Source organism: Cydia pomonella, chromosome 22, assembly GCF_033807575.1.
Source record: "Cydia pomonella isolate Wapato2018A chromosome 22, ilCydPomo1, whole genome shotgun sequence".
Taxonomy (NCBI): domain Eukaryota; kingdom Metazoa; phylum Arthropoda; class Insecta; order Lepidoptera; family Tortricidae; genus Cydia; species Cydia pomonella.
The window spans coordinates 3,832,969-3,858,280 of record NC_084724.1 but is presented as its reverse complement, the minus strand read 5'-3'; the positions used below and the strand labels follow the sequence as shown (position 1 = coordinate 3,858,280).

General features: G+C 36.9%; 3 protein-coding genes across 3 annotated transcripts in view; 2 read left to right on the top strand and 1 right to left on the bottom strand.

Moving 5' to 3' along the window:
• The window catches only part of LOC133530125 (uncharacterized), a 64,957-nt gene that overhangs the window by 5,137 nt on the left and 34,508 nt on the right, over positions 1–25,312 (bottom strand). The window contains exons 3-4 of the mRNA XM_061867968.1: positions 24,755–24,961; positions 23,235–23,397 (exon numbers count right to left, since the gene is read on the bottom strand). Coding sequence (XP_061723952.1) covers positions 23,235–23,397; positions 24,755–24,961 — 370 coding nt within the window. The remainder of the gene's footprint in view (positions 1–23,234; positions 23,398–24,754; positions 24,962–25,312) is intronic.
• LOC133530138 (putative serine protease K12H4.7) lies at positions 6,015–7,475 on the top strand. The gene has a single exon (XM_061867988.1). The coding sequence runs from the start codon at positions 6,064–6,066 to the stop codon at positions 7,438–7,440; it is 1,377 nt and encodes a 458-aa protein (XP_061723972.1). The 5' UTR covers positions 6,015–6,063; the 3' UTR covers positions 7,441–7,475.
• LOC133530221 (putative serine protease K12H4.7) lies at positions 12,711–14,174 on the top strand. Its single transcript, XM_061868089.1, has one exon. The coding sequence runs from the start codon at positions 12,759–12,761 to the stop codon at positions 14,133–14,135; it is 1,377 nt and encodes a 458-aa protein (XP_061724073.1). The 5' UTR covers positions 12,711–12,758; the 3' UTR covers positions 14,136–14,174.

Here is a 25,312-nt window from a genome sequence, read left to right as displayed (position 1 = left end):
TCGATTCGTATACTAATTCAATATTATTATAGAATAATATTAACACCAATAAATTGTTCTAATTAGGTTAAGATAATTAATTATATATGTACATAAGTGCTTGTTGCTACATGAAAAAGTATATTTTAACTTTGATGAACTTTGGTCAGAGAGTAAGTTGAGTACTTCGGAACTATTTTATTTTTGTGGAAATTTTTGAGAATGAATGAAGAATATACGTGGTTGATGCGAAAAAAAAATGTTGGTCATTTTCATATATTATATGGGAGAATGCATGAAAGCCGGTAGGGGTTGCAATTAATAGGAATGACCTAAAATTTATTTTCAGAGTGTTTTGGGGTAAAATTTACTGATTAATGTATGAAGGGGTATGTGCTATAAATTTTTGGGAATCGTAAAATAAGGGAACAGCCTACTGACAGTTGGTTTGTCTTGACGTTTAAAATAACAATTACACACTCTGTGCTTACAAACACGGTGTAGAGTTAGCTCAGCCCTACTCTATATAAATGGATATTAGACTGTAAAAGAAGTAAATTAAACGAGATATAAAAAATATGATATCTATTTTCTTTTATAGGGACTGCAATGGAACACTTGTTAGCACTAAAATAGACTTTGAACATAAATTAAAAGAAAAAAAACACTTAACTGAACTGATTAAATGTGAAATTGTTAACTCTATACCATTAACTTTACCATTCACCTCTAACTCAACTCATCATTTCATTTAACTCTATCATTATTTTCATATCTTTATTTTAAATTTTGATCTATTCAAAAGTTACCTGGAAGACATCGCTCCTTTGCTTTAAGAGCGCCTGTTGTTTACCTCTACTTATTTTCTTTATTCTATCCAAACATATGACAATTCAAAATTGCCACGAAAATTCCTGTCTCTGGAGCGGTATAGGTTTTCTATGAGGGCAGCCCGACCTAAGATATGATCAATAGTGTAACAGTTGCGTAACGATCCGGTGTGTTATATAACTGCGCTGACAGCCGAGTAAGTACTCAATTAATGCGCGAGCGCATAGACAGGAGTGGCATTCCAAGTTTAAAAATGTTATATCAATTTGATATTTTACTCGCATCGAACATCACTCGTACTAAAGTGTTGTTGCAACTAGAATGAACTAACTAAAATAAAAAAATCGGCCAAGAGCTTGCCGGGCCATGCTCAGTGTAGGGTTCCATAGTTACCATTCTGTCAAAATAGCCTAAATGGGGGCTATTATTAAGTATCATAATTATACATTACAAGTACAAGGGAGTACCTTCGCAGCGCTTTGTACGTCTTTTAATTTGCAAAGACTCAAAAACGACTGGACCGATCATATTCGCTATAATTTTCATTGAAAGTATTTATTAAGGATTTTTTTACATTCGGAGTTTATATCTAAAACTACTCACTTTATCAAAATAGTATAGAATAAGAACCTATCCAAAGATACATCACACTATTAGGTTAAAGCAAAAAATAAAATTAAGAGAAACATTTTGGATGAGAGGTAGCCAAAAATAAAATAAAAAAATTGTTTTTATTATACCCTCCGGTGGCAATGCTTGATATGGGTATCCATGCCAAGTTACAGCTTTCTAAGCGGAGCAAAGCCTCGGACAGACAAACATACAGCCATGGCGAAACTATAAGGGTTCCTAGTTGAATACGGAACCCTAAAAAAGAATTGCAATGTGAAATTTGATATTGAATTAACACACTCGCAGGGCAGGTAACTCGCATTATTTTTTAGATATAGTTACCGAAGAGAGAGCAATATATATCAAGTCAAGTAGAGATTTTTAAAGTTCTAATGCCACATTAATACCTGTCTTGATAAGGAGAAGTTTCTGACTTATCCATGCTCAGCGGTTGGAATGACGCCTGCGCAGTGCACGCGCCGGTGAAAGCACCCCGCGGCTACTTGAGTTGAGACGAATCTACCTAATACCTCTCACGTCCAATGATGGTCCCTAATGTCCCTATGTACTACGTCGGTGGCAAACAAGCATACGGCCCGCCCGATGGTAAGCAGTCTCCGTAGCCTATGTACACCTGCAATCCCAGAGGAGTTACATGCGCGTTGCCGACCCTAACACTCCACACCCTCGTTGAGCTCTGGCAACCTTACTCACCGGCAGGAACACAACACTATGAGCAGGGTCTAGTGTTATTTGGTTGCGGATATATCGATATCCTGATCGCACACCGGAGCGACGTGTAGATTTGCCGCATTCTATGTGAAAACTACCCGATGCTACGGGCACGTTTTTTATAGTAACAAACCTAGCCTAGTCTTTACTTAATAATCTTATAGATTTTGCTACATCCATAAACGTATCCATTAAAATCCATCCAGTAGTTAAGGAGAGTTGAAAGAATAATCTGGTCTATGCGGATATACATATATAAGCGAAAATTAATGGCATAAATAATTAATGGCTTATTTTGGCCTTAACCCTACTTAAAAGGAAATTATTATTATAAAATGAAAGACAATTGTGTCCAGGTTACGACTTTAATCTTAAACATCCCCGTAGCCTAAATTATTATGAAATCCACTTCTTAATCAGTTCCTTCACGTATTTTCGATTTTCTGCCATTTCTTTTGGTTCATCTTCCGTAACCATCAGGACCCCACATTGGGAGGTTCCGTTTACCATTGTAGCTGGAGCATCAGGTCCTAAATCTTTAAGGACTCCGAGAGTGTGCCAAGGATCCATATCTCCATGTGTGAAGACTACTTTAGTTACATTTGGTGTCAAACCTCCGTATTTTTTATTTGTCTTCGCTATTCCTTCGTCCATCTTCTTTTCAACATCCCCTTTAATAAAATCTTTGCACATCTTGAGCACAAACTCCAATGGATTCCAATGGACAAATGGTTGTTTCTCTGACGATGTAGTTTCTTGGTAACCAAATTCTGTGCAAACTTGATGTATCCACGCAGCATATTCTAATTTTGTAAAATCTTGTGAACTAAAGTCCACATTATTACAACCATCGCTCATATGAGACATAGTCTGATGTAAGTTATGTAGCGACAATTTTTCGTTAGAACTGAAGTATTTATCGCAAACAACTTTAACAATATGCGGCGATGTGTATGCTGCAGTGCCTTTAAGAAGTCTGTAAACGAGCTGATAAAAGAAAAACTGTTGATTTTCTAACACCGTCATATCATTGTCTGGGCAAATATTCCATTCTGCTTTTAGATTTTCAATTCCACTTGAGCTCTTTAATTGTTTTTCACATTTCGTAAATGTCGTTTCCATATTTTTCAAACAGGTTTCAGGTCCATATTTACCGAACGTATAACGAACGACTTCTAGGTATTCATGAAAGTCTTTTTTGGCTAAGACTGGAGCGCTACTAGCGATAGCTGCATCTACTAAGTCAGGATATAACTCCCTCATCCATGTTGCAAGGTTTCCTGCGTACCATCCACCGATCAACACCACCTTCGATGATTTGAATTTAGAATTCGATTTCAGCATTTTTATTAAACTTACAAGATCTGCAAGCGCTTGCTCAGTGTTTAAAAACTTATAATATTCAACCACGTCACTATTTTTAATATCGGGCAAACTTTTTCCATAATATCTGTGTTCCAGGGCAAACAACGCTCCATTAGTTTCTTTTGCTAATTGAGCCATCAAAAACATGTCCACGTTCGCTATGATACCTTCCGCCATCGGCATTGGACCACCAATGAATACGTAGATAGGTCCATTCGGTTTCCATAGCTGAAGATTTTCAAAGTATCTTGCTTTGAAACTCCTTTTTTCATTTGAATCAAAGTGATCCAATGGTTGGTTAAGCCATTTCTCATCTATTGGACTCAAATCCTGCTGAGTAAACTGCAAACTCAGCAGATGGTTGAAATTACTTGTAAATGCTGTAGTAGAAACTATTAACAAAGATATCACGCATAAATAATGCATGATTACGAGAATGGTTACAGTCAGTGTAATAATGTGACTTACTGCTATAATCCATTTAAAAATAATACTATTACACGTGTCACTTATAAATTCCAAAAGTAATAAATCAAGTAGACTGATAGTGCCTATACTTACAAAGTCGCGTTATACTAATATTCAGCACCATCTATTGAACAGATGTTGAGTTATTTTGACAAGTGTCGAACAAAATGGATGGAACTGAGACCTGCTTCGTTAGTGAGGCCAACGTATATTCCTATTTTTCCTCGTCAGGCACAGATGGGAATAAACGCTGCATTTAAATCATTCCCATTTGTCCCCACTATATGTATGGTGGCGGTCACATCAATGGGAATACATCAACGCCATCTGGCAACAAAATGAATATTGGTTAAACACGATAGTGTAGAGATATTGACGACCGGTCTGGCCTAGTGGGTCCTGCCTGTGAAGCCGATGGTCCCGGTTTTGATTCCGGGCATTTATTTGTGTGATGAACACAGATATTTGTTCCTGAGTCATGGGTGTTCACTATGTATATAAGAATGAATTTATCTATATACGTAGTATATCGTCTCCTAGTACCAATAGTACACGCTTTGCTTAGTTTGGGGCTAGGTTGATCTGTGTAAGATTGTCCCCAAATATTTATTATTATTGTTATTTATTGTAAGTCTTCTTGTTTTATTCATCCATGATGCGAACAAATGAGGAATGTCGCTAAAGTTGATGAGACAAACATGATAAAATTTCTAGGATTGTATGTAGACGATAAGCTGACATGGAAATATCAAATTGACTCTATATGTAAGAAATTAAACCAATATTCCTATGCATTATTTAATTTAAGAAAAAGAGTGAATCCATCTGCAGTGCTTACCGCTTACCATGCTTTTGTAACATCGACTTTAAGGTATGGATTAATATTTTGGGGTAACTCTACAGACCCGGAACTGGCTTTTCTCGCTCAAAAAAAGTGTGTAAGATCTTTGTGTGGTATTAGCATCGAAGAATCCTGTAAGCCTTATTTTCAAAATCTTAAGATCTTGACACTACCTAGTTTATATATTTATAAAATGTGTGTTTTTGTGAAATGTAACTCTCATCTATTCTTAAGCTTTAAAAGTTCAAGATTACGGGGTAAAATATTACATTCCGTTGTACCAAAGACAATGTTATTCCAAAAAAATGTGGTTGGAATGGCCCCAAGAATATTTAATAAAATACCTCAAAACATTCAAGTATTACAGCTTAACAAGTTTAAAAATGCCTTAAAACTATTGTTAGTTCAAAAGAGTTACTACTCTATAAAAGAATTTTTAGATGATAATGACTTGTAAATATGTACATACATTTATATTCCGACATGCATGCTCTCAAAATTTGTATGCCGTAAGGCCCCACATAGTGAAACTGACTAATCTGTAACATCCTATGTACACCTATGTTGGACAAATAAATAATTTTGTATTTTGTATTTGTATTTGTATTTGCTAAGAATTCTTTTGATAACTAGATAATGAAGTCTAAATAATGTAGAATTTATGTATTTACGACTGACACGTGTTCTGATTACAAAGAAAGATCGAGATCCTGCTCTCCGCATAAAGGCTATTGAAATATAGAATTTAAAAAAGGAGTCTGGTGAAAATTGGCTGAAGGAAAAAAATGTTTAATGGGGCGAATGAAATGGAGTGATGGTTGAAAAAAGTGTATGAAGGAAACCTAGCTTTCACGCCGAAAAATGTAACGGCTCGACTATTGGAGCAGTTTTAGAATTTAAAAATTATCCTCCTGACAAAGTGTTTCAAAATTTACTAGGTTATATTAAACTTTGTCAAATTAACATAGAGTCAATACTTAGTTGTGGCTTATTCCCTACGTGAAGGAACGCAGGTCGTCGGTAGGATAGATAATACTTAAACATTTTGGTGATAAGAATAAAGCAAAAGAGTCCCAAGTATTGATGACATTCCTAGTTTTATATTAGTAATTAATATTGGTATTTTATTTGGTATTTTTAAACACGTGTAACTATGTATATATAAACGGAGCTTTACTAGTATTTATCATTATTTGAAAGTTTTTTCTGCTAATAACGGAAGATATTAATCAATCATGCACTATTTGTGCATGATCACTTTGCTGATTGCTTCTGCAACGGCATTTACAAATAATTTAAATCGTCTTTTGCTAGACTTTGATCTGTCTCAGACGGATTTGAGTGAAGTCGATGAGAAATGGATTGAACAACCGCTTGATCACTTTGATTCAAAGGAAAAAAGAACATTCAAAATGAGGTACTTTGAAAATCTACAGTTCTGGCAGCCGAATGCACCAATCATCGTATTCATTGGAGGTGAATCGGAACAAGATCCGAGGTGGGTATCAAACCATGACATATTTTTGACAGTTAAAATGGCGAAAGAAACGCATGGTGCTCTGTTTGCTACAGAACATAGATATTACGGTAAGAGTAAGCCAGATATTTCACAAGATAATACAATTGAATACTATAAGTTTCTGAGCTCCCATCAAGCGCTGGAAGATTTGGCAAGTTTAATAAAAATGCTGAAATCGAACTCTAAGTACAAGTCATCGAAGGTGGTGGTGGTGGGCGGATCATATTCGGGAAGTCTAGCGGCTTGGATGAGGGAACTGCATCCTGAGCTGGTGGACGCAGCCCTCTCCAGCAGTGCTCCTGTCCTTGCCAAAAAAGACTTCCAAGAATACCTAGACACTGTGCGTTACACATTTGGTAAATACGGGTCTGATGGCTGCCTGGATAAAATCAAAAATTACTTTAAAGTAGATGAAGATTTATTAAAAACTCCAGAAGGAAGAGAAGAACTGAAGAAAAAATATAATATATGCCCAGAAGTCGATATGGCGGTATTAGAAAATCAACAATTTTTCTTTTATTGGTTTGAGTACACTAATTTGAAGCTAATTTCACAATATGGTTTGCCTCAAAATGTTAAGGCCTGGTGCGGACAAAAGAGACAATACCAGCTTGAAATTAAGCCTATTTGGCAGGGTGGCTGTAATAATCTTGACTTTAAATCTTATGATTGGACTAAACAAAACTTCGCTGAGTGGATATATCAAACTTGCACAGAATTCGGCTATGAGCAAACTACATCGTCAGAGAAACAACCTTTTGTACACTGGAATCCACTAGAGTTCTTGCTAAAGTTCTGTAAAGGTTTTGTTAATGGAGATATTGAAAAGACAATAGACGAAGGGGTAGCTAGGACAAACAAAAGATACGGAGGGTTGACGCCAAATGTAACCAAGGTAGTATTCACTCATGGTGACATGGATCCTTGGCACCCTCTTGGAGTGCTTCAAGACTTAGGACCTGATGCTCCGGTAATAATGACAAACGGTACATCACATTGCGGGGTGCTGGGTGTTAAACGTGGTGAACCAGAAGAAATGAAAAAAGATCGAAAACACGTGACAGAGCTTATCATCAAATGGATTTCCCAATAACCTGAGATTTTCATTAAAGTCGTCGTAACTATGCATCGATAACTGTTTTATTTTAGGACACCGCTTGAACTTTATACACGGAGCTCTAATTATTGAATCCCCGCTCTCAGTCTATACTGATTGAATGAAATAAATTATTATTATTATCATTGTTGTTGATTTAACACGAAATAAATACTCTAGATATTGAAATACTACATGTTATGGATTCTTAGTCCCAAAGGACTGACGATCCCCAGAATGAGAAGCTCTTCAAAACTAACCATTTCCTAAACAACTGAAAAAAAAAAATACAACAAAATAACAATTTGCTTATTAATTTAAAAAAGCCTGTAGATCACAACTTGTTGTATCGAATTTTAAAACCCTAATTTGGATTTGATTAAATATTTTTCAAATTGCATAAAATATATTCACGAACTTACTTTTTTTCTTGTTTATAGCAGCATAAATTAACTTTGAGCTTTGAGTTACATTTTTAAATACACCTGTATTTGTATTTAAATAAGGGTTCCGTTTTTTGCCATTTGGCTACGGAACCCTAAAAAGACGTAATTTAAAAGATACGAGCATGTACAGACAAAAACAGCCAATAAACAGAACATTGCATTGCAGAAATAGAACACATAAAGGTACGTCCAGCAAAACTGTTAACTTAACACCCCTGCATACGAATATGTATGCAAGGGTGTCAAGCTAATACTTTACAAACTGTACATTAAAACATTTCAAACACTAATATTCAAAAAAATGAGAAAAGAAAGAAAGAAAAAAATAGAAATGAGAAAGAGAGGTAAAGAGGTGATGAGTAATGGAAATCTTAAACCAGTTCGTTGATAGCCATTTACCATTGCTCGCCAATACAGGCTATATCAACTCCAGATATGACACTATGAAAAATAATAAATACCTAGTAAATTTTACACATTTTAACCCTACAAGGCTATAGGTACACGTGGTCACAACGCGAATAACCACGTAGGTATACAGCCTCCTGACAACAGGGCCTCAAAATTTGCTAAGCTAAATTAAAGTCTAAACTTAATTCAGGCATATGTTACATGTAGGACACAAGTCGTCAGGGTGTATAGATCGTTCTTAAAGTTATTTGTAAGTTTTTGATAAGAATAAAGTTAAGGTGTCCCAAGTATTGTTGATATTCCTAGATTTATATTTGTAATTAGGTAATAATGGTATTTTATTTTGGAATTTGTAAACACGTGTAAGTTTTCATATATATACGGAGCTTAACAGTATTTGTCATTATTTAACCGACTTCAATTTCATAAAAGGAGGGTTTTGTATTCGGTTGTGGGTATTTTTTTTATGTACGTTCACCTATTACTCCGACACTCGTAGTCCGATTTGTGTATTTATTTTTTTTGTTTGATAGGAGTTACCTCCAAGTTGGTCCCATTTTAATTTGGTTCTGACCTGATGGTGGGATCCATGAGGAATTGAGGGAACTCCTCATTTATTAAAGGCACGTGTATGGTGATTTGGTTTTTTCTTAAGCAACTCAAGCATTTTCTCTCAAAAATAATCAATTTGATGTAGTGGATCTGATCATGATTGTTTTTATGACAATGATGATGATTTTTTTTTAATCTGGTGTGTTCAACGATTACTCTGACACCCGTGGTCCGATTTGATTAATTCTGTTTTTTTTAATGAGTTAACTCCAAGGTAGTCCCATAATATTTTTTGGTCTGATCTGATGATGGAATTTACGAGGAATTGAGGGAATTCCTTAATTTCTAAAGGCACATTGATTTGACTGTATTCTCTAGCAACTCAAGCATTTCCTCTCGAAAACTACCAATTTGATGTACTGCAACTGTAGCCTTACCACGAGTTGACTCTACATATTAGCATAAATTACTGTAACATATTAACTGACGTGTTCGTAACTTACTTTCTATACACCTAGCTCGCACTAATAGGATGCCAGTATGAGCGAGATGCATAGAAAGTAAGTTACGCTATCGAATATGTCAGTGTCAAACTCGTGGTAAGGCTACTTACTGATTATGAATACCACGGGCGATACTGAGCGAACTTCCCTCTTATAATTGGGTGTATTATGATTTTTCATGTAAGAGGTGAGGGGTAGGTGTGAGAGGTGAAGGTAGACGGTGGTGGTGAAGGTAGACGAGGGTCTGAGGTTGAGGGTTGAGGGGTTGGGGCTTGACGAGTCAGGGTTTGAGAGGTTAGGGGGTTAAGGGGGCGGTGAGTTTATGGGTCTGGGATTGAGGGTGTGGGAGTTGAGGCATTGGGGGATAGGAGTTGAGCGATCGGGGGTTGAAAGTTAAGGGATTGGGGGTTAGGATTAGGAGTTAAAGCGTCTGGGGTTGAGGGGTCGGGGACTTACGGTTGATGGTTTGGTGGTTCAGGGTCGAGGGGTTCAGTGATCAGGGGTTCAAAATTTAACGAGATTATTAAGTTAAATGTGATTGTTCTTTCACTCATGCATCACGTGTCACTACACACATGAGCTCTTAACCATGCCTTAAAACTAATAATTGAAAAATAAACTTTTTGCAAAAAAAAGTACACCGAAAACACATCAGTTGGTAACGCATATACTTAAAAAAAGGATAATTTATTTCATTCTTTTTGAAGTCGGTTTACTTTTTTTGTAAAAAGTTTTTATTTAAAGTTTTTTCTGCTAATAACGGAAGATCATTCATCAAACCAATTCTGCATTACTTTTGTATGATCACTTTGATGATTGTTTCTGCAACGGCATTTACATAGTTATTTGTGTCCCAAGGGAGGAAAAGTAGGAAATTGCGTGCCGAGTGTAAAAAATTTACCCGAGCCGAAGGCGAGGGTGGCAAGCACGCGGGATGCACGCATACTATTTTTCTGCTCGACGGAGGCTTTCCAACTTCGTTTAGCGCAGCGGGAGCAAAGTTGACGCTTTCCGCCCAAAGGGCAGAAAAATAATTTAAACCATATTTTGCTAGATTTAGACCTGCCCCAGACAGACTTGAGTAAAGTAGATGAGAAATGGATCGAACAACCGCTTGATCACTTTGATTCAAAAGAAAAAATGACCATGATGGTGAGTCAGTTGTCGGACGTCAGACCGTCAACATCTCTTGAGGATGCCTCGTAGAGAGGCGAAACACGTGTCGAGTATTGTACTTTTGGTTGGTGTTTGTTTGTTTGTTTGGTGTTGTATTTGCGTATTTCTTTTTCATGCATCGGCCTCCACAGTCACCAAACCCGTTGTCGAAATAGCAATGCTTAAATCGTCTGCAATATACGCAAAGGCCTGTGATGATTTATTTTTGCGGCAGGAGGGTGGGAACATTAATTGCATGTAAAAAATACACAAGTAAGTATAACGGGTTGCTTCTGATTGACTAACACGTTATCTTTTTGCGGATTAGCAAAGTAACATTTTTATTTTTATTAGTATGGATTTCGTTGAAATAATTAAACGAATAATTTGAATTCGGAGCATTGATTCCTTGTTTAAGGAAAGTAACCCATAAAAAATATTAATATTTAAAAATACATTTTATTATACATAGCCGGAGACTGGTATTATATATTAGAGGAAAAGATTTACATATAACAATAAAATATGAACTAACTAAATTAAATAATAATACCTATTACAAAATTAAAATTATTAAAGTTAAACCTAGAAACAAACTACAAAAACATACTTACCTACAAAAACAAATTATAAAGAGAATACCCCTTCTAACAAATCGGTCTGTGGCATGGAACCCATAACACTGGCGGCATTACCTCTCTGTATCGCAAGAGAGGTACGCGCCAGCCCTGGTGTCGACCAACCGCGCCGACGGTACCCCCATGAATGTTTTCATGTCGGCTGACCAGGGGCCCAAAGTCTTAACCACGAGCGCCGCAAACTCATAGTCGTTGAGTATCTACGCGTATTTGCGGCGCTTGAGTATTTGAGCCTGGTCAGCCACGACGCTGGCCTGAATGCGGGTCCCCTGAATGTGGGACTGCGCAAAGGAATCGATATACATAAAATAAATTAATAAAAATCAACATTTATTTTTGTCAATAATTTATGATGTGTGTACGATACCTAATAATCACTGAATGTATTATTTATTATTGTACTTTAAATCTTTTTACCATTCTAATAATTATTTATATCTATAATTAAAAAATAATTCAGCCTATATACGTCCCACTGCTGGGCACAGGCCTCCTCTCAGACGCGAAATGGCTCGGGCTATAGTCCCCACGCTGGCCCAATGCGGATTGGGGACTTCACATACACCTTTGAATTTCTTCGCAGATTTCCTCACGATGTTTTCCTTCACCGAAAAGCTAGTGGTAAATATCAAATGACATTTCGTACATAAGTTCCGAAAAACTCATTGGTACGAGCCAGGATTTGAACCCGCGACCTCCGGATTGAAAGTCAGACGTCATATCCACTCGGCTACCACCGCTTGTTGTTTATATCTATTAAATTATAATTATTTCCAATCGACATAGATTGATTTATTCTAAATACCAAGCTTAAATATATTTTATATACAGTAATTTTAAGTAGTTTAGATATTAAAATAGTCATAATCATTTCATAATTTTTCAATTTAATGTTTCATGGCAGTTGTACGTATATATAAGTACAGTCAGCAAAAGCCCCTAGGCCCGGCAAACAATTATTAGAAGGCCCGATTTGTTAGAAGGGGTATTCTCTTTATAATTTGTTTAGGTCCTAGGCCAGACCAGTCATCATAACGTGCAAAAAACATTTTGAAAATAAGTATACAAATGAAAAATTATCCACAGAAGGAATGAGTTTTGAAAATCTCAAACCAGAAACCAGTCTGTTAGTATCCACTTACCATTGCCTGCCAATACAGACTGACTACTCCAAATATGATAGAATGAGAAATAATACATACCTAGTATACCTACACATTTTTGGGCCTACGATAATATAAGTAGGTACACGTGGTGATAACACGAATAACCACGTTGGTGTAAAGCTTCCTGACAACAGGGTCTCAAAATGTGCTAAGCTAAATTAAACTTTGTGAAACCGACAAAGAGTTGAAACGTAATTGCGGCCTATGTGCTTCGTGTACGACACTGGGCGTAAGGAGGAATGATAATTCTTAAAATTCTTAGCGATAAGAATAAAATTAAAGAGTCCCAAGTATTGCTGACATTTCTAGTTTTATATTCGCAATTAATATTTGTATTTTTTATGGAATTCGTGAACACGTGTAACTTGAAATATATAGACAGCTTTAGCAGTATTTGTCATTATTTTATTGTTTTTTTCTGATACTAACGGATATTAAGCGATCATGCATTACTTGTGTATGATCACTTTGCTGATTTCTTCAGCAACGGCATTTACAAATAATTTAAACCACCTGTTGCTAAATTTAGACCTACCTCAGACGAATATGACTTCAGCCGATGAGAAATGGATTGAACAACCGCTAGATCACTTCGATCCAAAAGAAAAAAGAACACTCAAAATGAGGTACTTCGAGAATCTACAATTCTGGCAGCCGAATGCACCAATCATCGTGTTCATTGGCGGCGAAGGGAAAGTAGATCCGATGTGGATAGGAGACTATGACGTCTTTTTGACAGTTAAAATGGCGAAAGAAACGCATGGTGCTCTGTTTGCAACAGAACATAGATATTACGGTAAGAGTTTGCCAGATATTCCGAAAGATAATACAATTGAATACTATAAGTTTCTGAGCTCCCATCAAGCGCTGGAAGATTTGGCAAGTTTAATTAAAATGCTGAAATCGAACTCTAAGTACAAGTCATCAAAGGTGGTGGTGGTGGGTGGATCGTATGCGGGAAATCTTGCGGTTTGGATGAAGAAACTGTATCCTGAGCTGGTGGACGCAGCCCTCTCCAGCAGTGCTCCTGTCCTAGCCAAAAAAGACTTTAAAGAATACTTTGACACTGTTCGTTACACGTTCGGTAAATATGGGAATTATGGCTGCCTGGATAAAATAAAAAAGAACTTTAAAGTTGATGAAGATTTATTGAAAACTCCAGAAGGAAGAGAAGAACTGAAGAAAAAATATAATATATGCCCAGAAGTGGATATGGCGGTATTAGAAAATCAACAATTGTTCTTTTCGTGGTTTGAGTACTTAGATTTGAAGGTAAATTCGCAATATGGTTTGCCTTATATTGTTAAGGGCTGGTGCAGACAAAAGAGACATAAACAGCGTGAAGTCAAACCTATTTGGCGGAATGGTTGTAATGACGTTGACTTTAAACATTATGATTGGACTCAAGGACCGTACGCTGCATGGATATATCAAACTTGCACAGAATTCGGCTATGAGCAAACTACATCGTCAGAGAAACAACCTTTTGTACACTGGAATCCACTAGAGTTTTTGCTAAAGTCCTGTAAAGGTTTTGTTAAAGGAGATATTGAAAAGACAATAGACGAAGGGGTAGCCAGGACAAACAAAAGATACGGAGGGTTGACGCCAAATGTAACCAAGGTAGTGTTCACTCATGGTGATATGGATCCTTGGCACACTCTTGGAGTGCTTCAAGACTTGGGGCCTGACGCGCCGGTCATAATGACTAACGGGACCTCACATTGCGGGGTCCTGGTAATGTTGCCTGGTGAACCAGTAGAAATGAAAAAAAATCGAAAACACGTGATAGAGCTTATCATGAAATGGATTTCCCAATAATCTGAGATTCTCATTAAAGTTGTAACTGCGCATTGATAATGGTCTTTTATTTTGCTATTTTTCCTGTTTTTTTAGGAGATCGCACTATGTTTCAAATTGAATCTTCGCTTTCAGTTAATATTTCATAAACCGTAATAGGCAGAAATGAAAGAATGTGTTTTTCTATTGTCTAATTAATAAAAAGTAAATGCTAGTACTTACTTTACATAAATATTATAGAATATACTACCTTAGATAGCTTTCACAATACACATTGAACTTAAATTTATATTTATTAGTTACAAAAAGTTAACCAATATTTAAACTAACGTAAATTTGACATCTTTAGGTAGTTTTCATACAACCTATACCAAGTTACCCCCACTACTACTAATATTGTATCGTATTGGTACTATACTTAAATAGCAAAATCGAATTAAGACAAACTTCGAAATCTCTAGAATAGTTCTGAAATTTGGTACCTAGGTTCCGTTTTCATGAGCACACCATATGACATTTGGAACCTGGAGGAACCGCCGCCATCTTGGAAAATGTGTGCCATTTTGGAGTACTTCACGTTTTTTTCTGAATCTACGTTTTCTATAAGAATAGAATGGAAGACAATATTGGACTGGACCCGGGTATGTCCTTAAACTGCGTCCACAAGAGAGGTATGGGCATTGTGAATGTCATCTCGCTCTGTGTGGTAGGGCACAGCACAGCGGATGTCATTCCAGATCTAGAGCAGAGCCCAACTGGGGAAGTACCTTCACCTTACAGAAAATCGCAGCCAAATAACACTAGACCCTACTCATAGTGTTGTGTTCCTGCCGGTAAGTAAGGTTGCCAGAGCTCAACGAGGGTGGGAGGGGGTTAAGGTCGGCTACGCGCATGTAACCTCTCTGGAGTTGCAGCCGTACATAGGCTACGGATACTGCTTACCATCAGGCAGGCCGTATGCTTGTTTGTCACCGACGTAGTATAAAAAAAAATTAAAGCTTATTGAATTCGACACAAAAACGTCCTACATAACTTTGTGATCCAGATGCGGGGGGGGGGGACCGTGGATTGATGCAAATATCGTCGGTTGAAAAACCAAACATCGTGAGTCGTGATTGTGAGGGAAAAGTTCTCAAAAAAAGACTACCCTATCATACCATCTTTTTGGTTTTTTTTTCTTGTATATATACAAGAAAAAAAAAACAAAAATACACACATACACATACATGTATACAGAATTTTTAGAACGAGGCTTGAATTAAGGCCTTTTTCAGTCTTGTCCGTTAAAGGGATAGTTTCTTGATAAAAGATGCCTTTGTTCAGATATTTGTGAACACGTCGGCCGCTCCGATAAATCTGATGGCACCATTCCGATCTCTATAACTGTAGCTAGTTAGCAACTAGTCATTATATAACCTTACGGAATTACGGATGTTATCCAACGGTTCCGTCCGGATTTCCACCATAATTGTCTCTGTTACACGGACAGAGGCAATTACGTATGGGATTTCCTTGACGGAGTCAAATAAGTACATTGTTGTTTGAGGTTTAAGTTAAGTATTATGTCTTTTTTGTAATCCTACTCAATTAGATAGATAGATCAAAAACTTTATTTCAAAATATTCTTCTTCTTCTTTAAGTGCCTTCTCCATCCCGGAGGTTGGCGACCTTATGTCTATATGCCATTCTATCTGAAGTCATGCGAATTAGTTTCTCTGTACTGCCCACGTCCAACCAGTCTCTTATATTCCTTGTCCATGATATTCTCCTTCTCCCACGTCCTCGTTTCCCTTCAATAATTAGTTTTAATAAGTCATATTTTGAGTTTCTATATATATGTCCGAAATATGTAGCTTTCCTTTCTTTAATAGTTAATAAACGTATAATAAATATAAAACTTAGGTCTACTATACTAAACAAACTAATTACTAACTAGGTTGTTCACTCACTACACTGCACTGCACTTCCTACCTTTTGTAATGAAACACTTCACTTGACAACTTAATACTCATTTATTCAGAAGCCAAAACCTTATAAGGGGCTGTAGAAAAATCTTAATAGCGTGAAGTAGCCGATAGAACAGCGACATCTACTGTGAAATTGGGCAACTATAAAAACTAAACATACTACATTTAACAAGGTACTAGGATTTTTTCTGTCACGACTGTGTAGTAATTATATATTTTTATAAATTTTACGACATTGGCAAACAACAAAAAAAATTGGTTTGTTGTATGAGCATAACTGTACCACTACAATACAATACAAATTTAATAATCGTTATTGCACACCAATAAGAATTAAACTATGGTCAACATGCGGTCTTATCGCCAAAGAACGGTCTCTTCCAGACAACCTTTTTTCTTCAAGACAAGAAAAAAAACATTCTTCACATTTGTAACTACTTGCATAATTTACTTACGACGAAACAAATTCACCTGAAAACTACTTTTTGTACTTTTATCTCTCCTACTCTAGTATTATTTGCCGCGTCCTTTTGCTATTATGGCGCCATCTATTTAACGCCTTTTTCGGACACTTTTTCGTACAGGTACATAGAGTGTTCTCCTTACCTCTACCCTCCATACGTTTGCCGATTAGAATCCATTCCATGCTCGACTTATTACTACTATAAATAAATAAATATTATAGGATTTTTTTACACACATTGACTAAGTCCCACGGGAAGCTCAAGAAGGCTTTTGTTGTGGGTACTCAGACAACGATATATATAATATACAAATACTTAAATACATAGAAACAACCATGACTCAGGAATAAATATCTGTGCTCATCACAGAATAAATGCCCTTACCGGGATTCGAACCCAAAACCATCGGCTTCAAGAGTAGGGTAAATACCGACTAAATCAGACCGGTCATCAAACACAACAAAACTATAGTAAACACCCCTATAATGGAACAGGCACCAGTAATGGGAATGGGATGGTATAGATAAATTCTGTAAAACAAGTATTTACCATCAGTTTTTAATCGCTGGTAACATTTTACCATGAACAAGAGCCAAAGAGCTGCTAAGGTTTAATTTTTCATTGATATTTGTTAGTTTGCAAATTCATGGCGCCATACATCCCATGACTGGAGCAAAAAACCATAGTTTTAATTGGTTAATAATATTGAAACAAATTGCAGTAGCTTTCATTCAATAGAAAACATAAAAGACGAATTGGACACTCAACTTTTACAGGTGTCGGTGAAATATCAAAAATACTCCAAATTTTCTCTTAAATGTCCCATGATTGGTGCCGTTAAAATATACAACTATATTAACAAATGTTCAACATATAATCGATCATTAGGTAGCAAGCATCCGACTGCGCCGTCCGCGGTTGCCACATGCGTTTAACCATACAATTATCATACGCGTTCATCCAATGCCTTGTTAGCAACATCTTTGCTAACTTTGCATACATGAATGATTTTATGTTTATGCACGCGTAATAAAAACATTTATAATCTAATGATAACCAGAAAGATTGTCGCCTAAGAAGTACCTTGGGACTGTATAATAAGAAAAATGTAAAGATAAAAACTTATGAACGTCAAATAAAGCTACACCGGCTCTAACCGTACAGCTCTGACCCGAGAAGATTTTCGAGTGAGGAAATCGAGCGCTCGAAATTAAAAAATCGGCCCCCATGTCTTCTTCTTCTCTTCTTCCTCGCGGCACGGCATTTTTGCCACCGGGAGCCTGGGGTCCGCTTGGCAATCAATCCCAAGAATTGGCGTAGGCACTAGTTTTGGCCTTCCAACCCCTGGGTAAACTAGGCCTTATCGGAATTCGTCCGGTTTCGTCACGATGTTTTCCTTCACCGAAACGCGACTTTTCGTACTTTAGTTCCGAAAAACTCATTAGTACGAGCTGGGGTTTGAACCCGCGACCTCCATGCAATTCGCACGCTCTTACCGCTAGGCCACCAGCGCTCCCTAAACGTACTTACTAAACTTATTTTATTTTTTAATAAACTGTACAAATATACAGTTAAAGTATACTCCATAAGTCCAAATGCAATACTTGTCTTTCTTAACATTTCAACGCAATGCATCATTGCATTCGTTGCAACCACTGCAACGTATACTCTAACGTTACATTCGAAACAGCTATTGATGTAGCATACCACAGATATGTATCTAAATAGACATCGAATTGCAAATACTTGATAACTCCATGTCGTATGCATCATTGCACATTGTATGCAACATGGCTCGGAATATTACCACAGACATCTCTAACTAGACGTGCATACAATACATCGGTTTGCATCCGTAGTATAAAATATTGCTTATGACTGGCGTCGCAGGCTAACTACATGTTCACGACATCACGGGTTATTTTAAACGTCAAATCTCTATGAAATAATATAAGATAAGGTAAGATTTTTATTTGTAAGTCATGTACGTAAGATGTTATTACAGTTATACAGTAAGCTTCCATGACACCCTGTCAGGGCACACAAATTGTCTTATATCTAGCTTAATACTAAATTACAGGCTATGCATGCTATTATGTGTAGTATTTGAATTAATGTAGGTATAATTAAAAATGAGTCAAAGCAAAAGTTAAATTGAATGGCAATGTTTGGTTAATGGCAAGTTTTGATAGTGACCTTCTCTTATAATGCGACTAGGTTTCATCATTTAGAAACTCCTCCACTGAGTAGTAGCATTTGTGTATGAGAAAAGTTTTTAATTTTTTGTGAAACTGTTTTTCATTTGGTTCCAATTTGATCACATCGGGTATTTTGTTTACGACTCGGATACATACGAAATGGGGCCCGTTTCTATACATGGCTAATTTAGCGTTTAGTATTTTTAGTTTGTTTCTATACTGGCTCCTAGTTTTGTATGTATCTAGTTTAGCTTCAAATAGATCGGGGTTTTTCCTAGCAAAGATAACGGCCTCCATTATGTATATTGCTGGAAGTGTAAGTAGCTCATATTGCCTGAAAAAGGGACGGCAACTATTTGGGATCCGTATATTTGCCAAAATTCGTATACATTTCTTTTGCAGGACAAAAAGGTCGTGTGCATCAGTGCTGGCTCCCCATAAGACCACACCATATCGGAGACTGGAATATATGTACGCGTAGTAGACGGATAGTGCAGATTCAAAATCCGCATTTAACTTTATCACGTTAAGTGCATAGATAAACTTTGTTAGTTTTGTCTATGATAATAATGGCGTTTAGTTTACATTTGCACCGTCTGGGCGTAGTCTGGGCTATCAAATCGCTGCCAACTTATCTTGGTCTGACTCTACAGCGTTATTTTAGTTGTTCTGATATAATAATACACCAACACGCACCACACTTTTACATAATCCATACTACAACACTTATTATTATTTTCAAACAGTTCAATGTAGAAAAGTGGGTGTTGATAGTATGGAGGACGATGAAAGAGTGATTTGCAATATATGATCAGTACAAAAAAGGTAGTTTAAATTTAGATGCTTCTAATTGGCCGCGATACAGAATATGTGGAGCGCTCCTATTGGTGCTTTTAAAAAGCCTCCGAATACTAGCCGAGCCCGACGGCTGCGTTTAGCTACTGCATTGATTTTTATATAATAATAAGTTGCATTCGCAACAGAGCGTATTACTGAGCCAGAACCCTTTTGTTGCAGCAAAACGCACACAGTACACATTACCTTTTATTGATGCTTTTTGTTCTTTATTTGATTTTTATTTTGGTGTTGCTATTGTTTGTATTATTTTTTTGTTTAGTTGTGTGTATTGCGGCAAGCGAATAAATGGTTTATCTATCTATCTATCTAACTTGTCTAGGTATGATTAATTTTTTTCGAAAGGGTTCGCCCTTCAAATGCATTATTATAGCAGTCAAAACAAACATTGCAATATACGCTTACAAATTGACGACAGAAACGTGATTAGTTGCCAAATACTTGCGTTATATTTGCTAAATGCAATCACTGGCATTTATGAGTAGATGTTTCGTTGTAGAGCCTCAAAAGTGGTACTTGACACTCATTTACGTACACTTATGTCACGTACTAGGCGATAAAATAGTACAGTCAGCATCAAAACTAGCGGATGAAACAACGCGCCAAAAGTATCTGATATTACGGATAACTTTAAAAAAAATAGATAAATTTCTAAAATTCGCGTTTAAAAGTATATATTTCATAGTACCAGTTGTTTTATATTAAAGACATGACTTTTTATTAATCTGTTACAGAATGGTAGATACTTATGAAACGTTATTTGATCCGCTACTTTTGATGCTGACTGTACATTGTGCAACGAGGAGGGTAAGTAAAATTTTGCAAACGAAGTCTTTAGTATTAAATTCTCGAGATTGCAATATTCTTACCCCCGGAGTTACACACAATGTTTTTCTAAGTTACTTACTAAGAAAAAACTAAATTTTAAGCGAAACATTTTTTTAATTCGCTGACTTTTCATACATTCGTCCGCCATTATGTCATTCTTTGACAAGTTAGGCATCGAAGACACAGACCTATCTGACATTCAGCCACGATTTAAATTAATGTAATAATATTTTAAACGGCTATTAAATTAATCAAATTAAATATTTTTTAACATAAACTTTAGTATTTTGTAAGTAAAACTCATTTATTATTTCTTAACTTCGTTCCAACCGAGTGTTCCACGATACTCACGCATTTTTTAAATTTTAATGCTATAATTTGTAGGTATATCATTCCACAAATTATTACGCATTGTGTACCGATAGTATACAATAAGATAAATAAATATTATAGGACATTACTACACAAATTGCCTAAAGGCCAACACACATACCCACGATACGACGTCGTCTCACGTTGCGGCGTCGTGCAACATTACGGCGTTGTATCGCGGGGCCAACACACATACCCACGATACGACGTCGTCTCACGTTGCGGCGTCGTCCAACGTTACGGCGTTGTATCGCGGGGCCAACACACATACACATACCCACATACAATGTATGTGTGTTGGCCCTAAGTCCCACTGTAAGCTCAATAAGTCTTGTTTTGTAGGTAGGTATAATGTTTTATTATTACTGTCGGCTTTTTGTATGTTATAAATTACCTACATAACACGCTATACACCTTTGTATGTTAAGCTCATTAACGGTTAACCTTTTCTTTGTGTATTATAATACCAAGTGTGAATGAAATCAAATGCGTGACCCCAAAGCAGACAATGGGACATTTTTTTGGCTCTACTTTGCCTATTGCACCGGTAGGCTAGTAAAAACTTGATTATTGCGCCGGTTCCGAAGGCTCCGAAAAACGAGATTTGGTGCAATTTCAATGAGACCGCGCGTTTAGGGAGTGAACTTAGTGTCAAGCGGAGAGATGAGCGGATAAAATTTATAGGAGTTTAACTTAAGAAAAATTAACGTAAAAACATGTTGTGAGGAGCTCAAAATAGTAGCTGAGAAAATAATGATATGGTGATTATACGAATGACTACGTCCTTAAAATAATAATGAACTTAAAAATGGCGCATGGGAGAGCATCTGTCTATTTAACTTATTTTTTTACTATCCGACAATACAATAAAGAAGCTTAAAGCGTTTATGTATAGAATCTCCTTTTAGAGAGGACTGTTTAAAATGTACCTTATGTCACCTAAGATAATAAAAACTAATCGATTAGTAAGTAGTACAGTCAGCATCAAAACTAGCGGATCAAATTACGCGTCAAAATTGTCCAAATATTGTCTAACAGTTTAAGTAAAGAGTATTCCTATATGTAGAACAATTCGACTGAAACAATGTGTATAAATGCGAACTGTAGAGATATTCTGATTTAGAAACATATTCCAGGCTGGGCAGGAGGGCACTATTGATGTTGGTTGTGCCTTAATCTTCAAATCTTGCTTTTTAGGGATAAAGATTAAAGACTAGTTATAAATATAGCCAAATGTAGCATTTAATCTGCTACACGCTTCCGCTACCAGTTCCGCTAAACGCTCCCACTAAATCCGCTCCCTAATGACACGTTCACACGATTGTAGTGCGACAATGGAATCATTTGTGCACAAATAATAGAAATAGTTTGTAAACTTGCGACAAAACGATAAGGTCGTGACCCGCACCGTATTGCACTAAGAACTATAATTTATTCAATGGGTTTCGACAACTTTTCTTCTTATCGATATACAGTATGTCTCCCACCATGGGGCTTTAAAAGCAGAACTCGATTCTAGAAAGAAATCGCAATCCCAATCCCGAAAACACGAAAAAATTTTGGCTTTTCCATAGAAAACACCGACATCTGATCATCCAAAATCAATAAAGTCAATAAAGCATCCAGATTGAATATTCTAGTGATTCTGAGTTGAAAGAACCCAAAAACACCATAATCTATAATCGAATTTAAACTGTCGTGAGACTAATTCTACGGATTCCACTTGCGCGACATGTTTCGGAGAGCCTAAGTCTCCTTTCTCAAGCACTAACAGTGACAGCACGTGAGTGGAATCCGTAGAATTGGTTTAAGGATCTATAATCGGTGATAATCAGGTCTTCACTATTTATTTTATAAAAAGTTCATTAAGTTAGGCTAGGTTAGGTTTTAGTTAGGTTATCCCAAGAATTTTTTTATGGAACAGCGCCATCTAACGTACGATTCGTAAATTAAACAAGCTGTGTCAGCTTCCGCAATAACTAGTTCCTACGTAATTACCTTGACATTAGGTGCGCGGGTCATACATAATTATAGGTACATTGAATACTCACAAGCTTAAAGGCAGATTCACAGTGAATTCGGATTCGCAGTGTAAAGTGTTCTTTCAGCATAAAGGGGCCCCCTGATTACCAGTTCGCTGGTGGATACCGGCCTGACAGTTATTCGCAAAAGCGGACATCGCGAATAACTGACAGGCGAATATCGTCCGGCGAACTGGTCATCAGTGGGCCCCTTTTGTTAGTGTTATGTTGGTAAAGTGCAAACAACGTCTTGAAATTTTAGAGGTTCTAGAAAAACAAGCAATTTTGGTAAAATGACCAGAGGGTTTAAAATTGAGTCGAGCCCTATAGATAAGGGTAAGTGTCATGGGTCAATTCCGAAAAACGGCGACCGCCATTGGATTAAATACCATCGGATTAATTTCAGTGAACTTACCTGGTGAAGAGTCCAGTATTGGTGAGCCCGTACTTGGTGTCCCCTGACAGTATGTAGATCTTGCAAGCGTCATGTTCGCGGCAGCAGGTGTCGGTGTAGAAGAAGAGGCCAAGGTCGCTGGAGCGGGCTTGGGCTGAGTGGCCGTCGCCACACCAAAGAGTTCCTTTTGAAGATAGTTGGGTTTAGTCTCAATCAAGGTATGCTCCTAATCAATCAGAACCCATAAGTGTTTATGCTCCAAGTCTTAATCATCTTTGAGAAAAGTAGCCCCCGTATAGTATAAGTAGACTTGTACTATTTTTATGAGACGACGCGATTGTGAAGTATTCACTTATTTTATAGAGTTAAACCATGACAAATCTGCAACGATTCTGATAGCACACGCAGTGCAACTGTTAGGTATTTGCGTCATAATTTCATAGAAGTTTGACGACTTAAATAAAACGTGCACTGCGTATGCTATCAAAATCGTTGTAAACTTCTTGGTCTGACTCTCTAAGTTTTTACTCTTTCCTTCCAAGAGAAAATCTTGTTTTTCTTTTTACTGTAAGTATTTTAATTTATTAAAACAGCTTACATATAATTACAACTCCTTCCCTTTTTAGGGTTCCGTAGTCAACTAGGAACCCTTATAGTTTCGCCATGTCCGTCTGTCTGTCTGTCTGTCTGTCTGTCTGTCCGAGGCTTTGCTCCGTGGTCGTTAGTGCTAGAAAGCTGAAATTTGGCATGGATATATAAATCAATAAAGCCGACAAAGTCGTACAATAAAATCTAAAAATTTAATTTTTTTTAGTGTACCTCCCCTACACGTAAAGTGGGGGTGAAATTTTTTCTCGCTTCAACCCTAGAGTGTGGGGTATCGTTGTAAAGGTCTTTCAAAACTAATAGGGGTTTTCAAGAAACATTTTTTGATAAAGTGAATATATTCGGAGATAATCGCTCCGAAAGAAAAAAAAAATGTGTCCCCCCCTCTAACTTTTGAACCATAGGTCCAAAAAATATGAAAAAAATCGTGGAAGTAGAGCTTAAGAAAGACTGTAAATGAAAACTATAGCGGACATGATCAGTTTAGCTGTTTTTGAGTTATCGCAAAAAGTTTTCCCTTCATAGTAAAAAGACTTACTTTAATTAGGTACTGATTATGCAAATTTGCCTTTTTGTTTAACTCGGGTGAAAGGTACCGTTTCATCCCTTGGTTACCAATTTACTATACTTTAAGCTCCAGTTTAGCTTATTGTGACGGAAGAGTAACTACGGAACCCTACACTGAGCGTGGCCCGACATGCTCTTGGCCGGTTATTTAACATACTTTCTGTCTTATTTTTATCTATTATATTTATTTACCCATTACATTAGATACGCTACAAACTGCAATGTTAATGTTGCTGGTTCTAATGGGACTAAGGTGCTCCATCAAAGCTCTCTTTTACCATCAAACTTACCATAAACGGCGACAGGTCATTTTTTTCATTGTAATATACAATTTATAGTTTGTTACGCTCTTTTAACGTCAAAATTACCTGGGTAAATAGCCTGCACTCTATCCTTGAAAGCGTCAACGACCGAATTTGCAACATTAGCAACACTGGACACCCCTGAAGCCAGACTGCCTACGAAGCCTCTGTCATTGTCCAACGAGCCGATGTCACGGGCGCCCGCCATGAGCTGACTCAGCGGACGGCTCAGACCGGAGGAGATGGACTTAAGGATGCCACGGCCGAATTGACCTGAGAAAGGGAAATTGAAGGTAATAAAGATGATTTTATCATTAAGCTAAAAAGAAAATCCACCGATAAAGAGCCCGGCGCTCAAAATTATGATGATGATGAAAGAATATTTTAGATACATACTATAAAGAATGTAAATGTTTATAATTAAAATACTGATTATAAAAGGTCGCAAAAACACATCAAACCAGCGAGTGAATCTTAGTAACCGAGATTTTTATTATGAAAATCGCGCAGTGGCACTGCAATCATTTACTGCATTTAGCATTGACATTGTTTTACTCGAAGCTGCACTTATCAGCTCAAAGTGGTATTTTTTGTCACTGAAATCGTTAATTACTTCTTCTGGTC

What these genes read in the sequence shown, in the direction of transcription:
- LOC133530138 (XM_061867988.1), top strand. Translation starts at nt 6,064, where the DNA reads ATGCACTATTTGTGCATGATCACTTTGCTGATTGCTTCTGCAACGGCA.
- LOC133530221 (XM_061868089.1), top strand. Translation starts at nt 12,759, where the DNA reads ATGCATTACTTGTGTATGATCACTTTGCTGATTTCTTCAGCAACGGCA.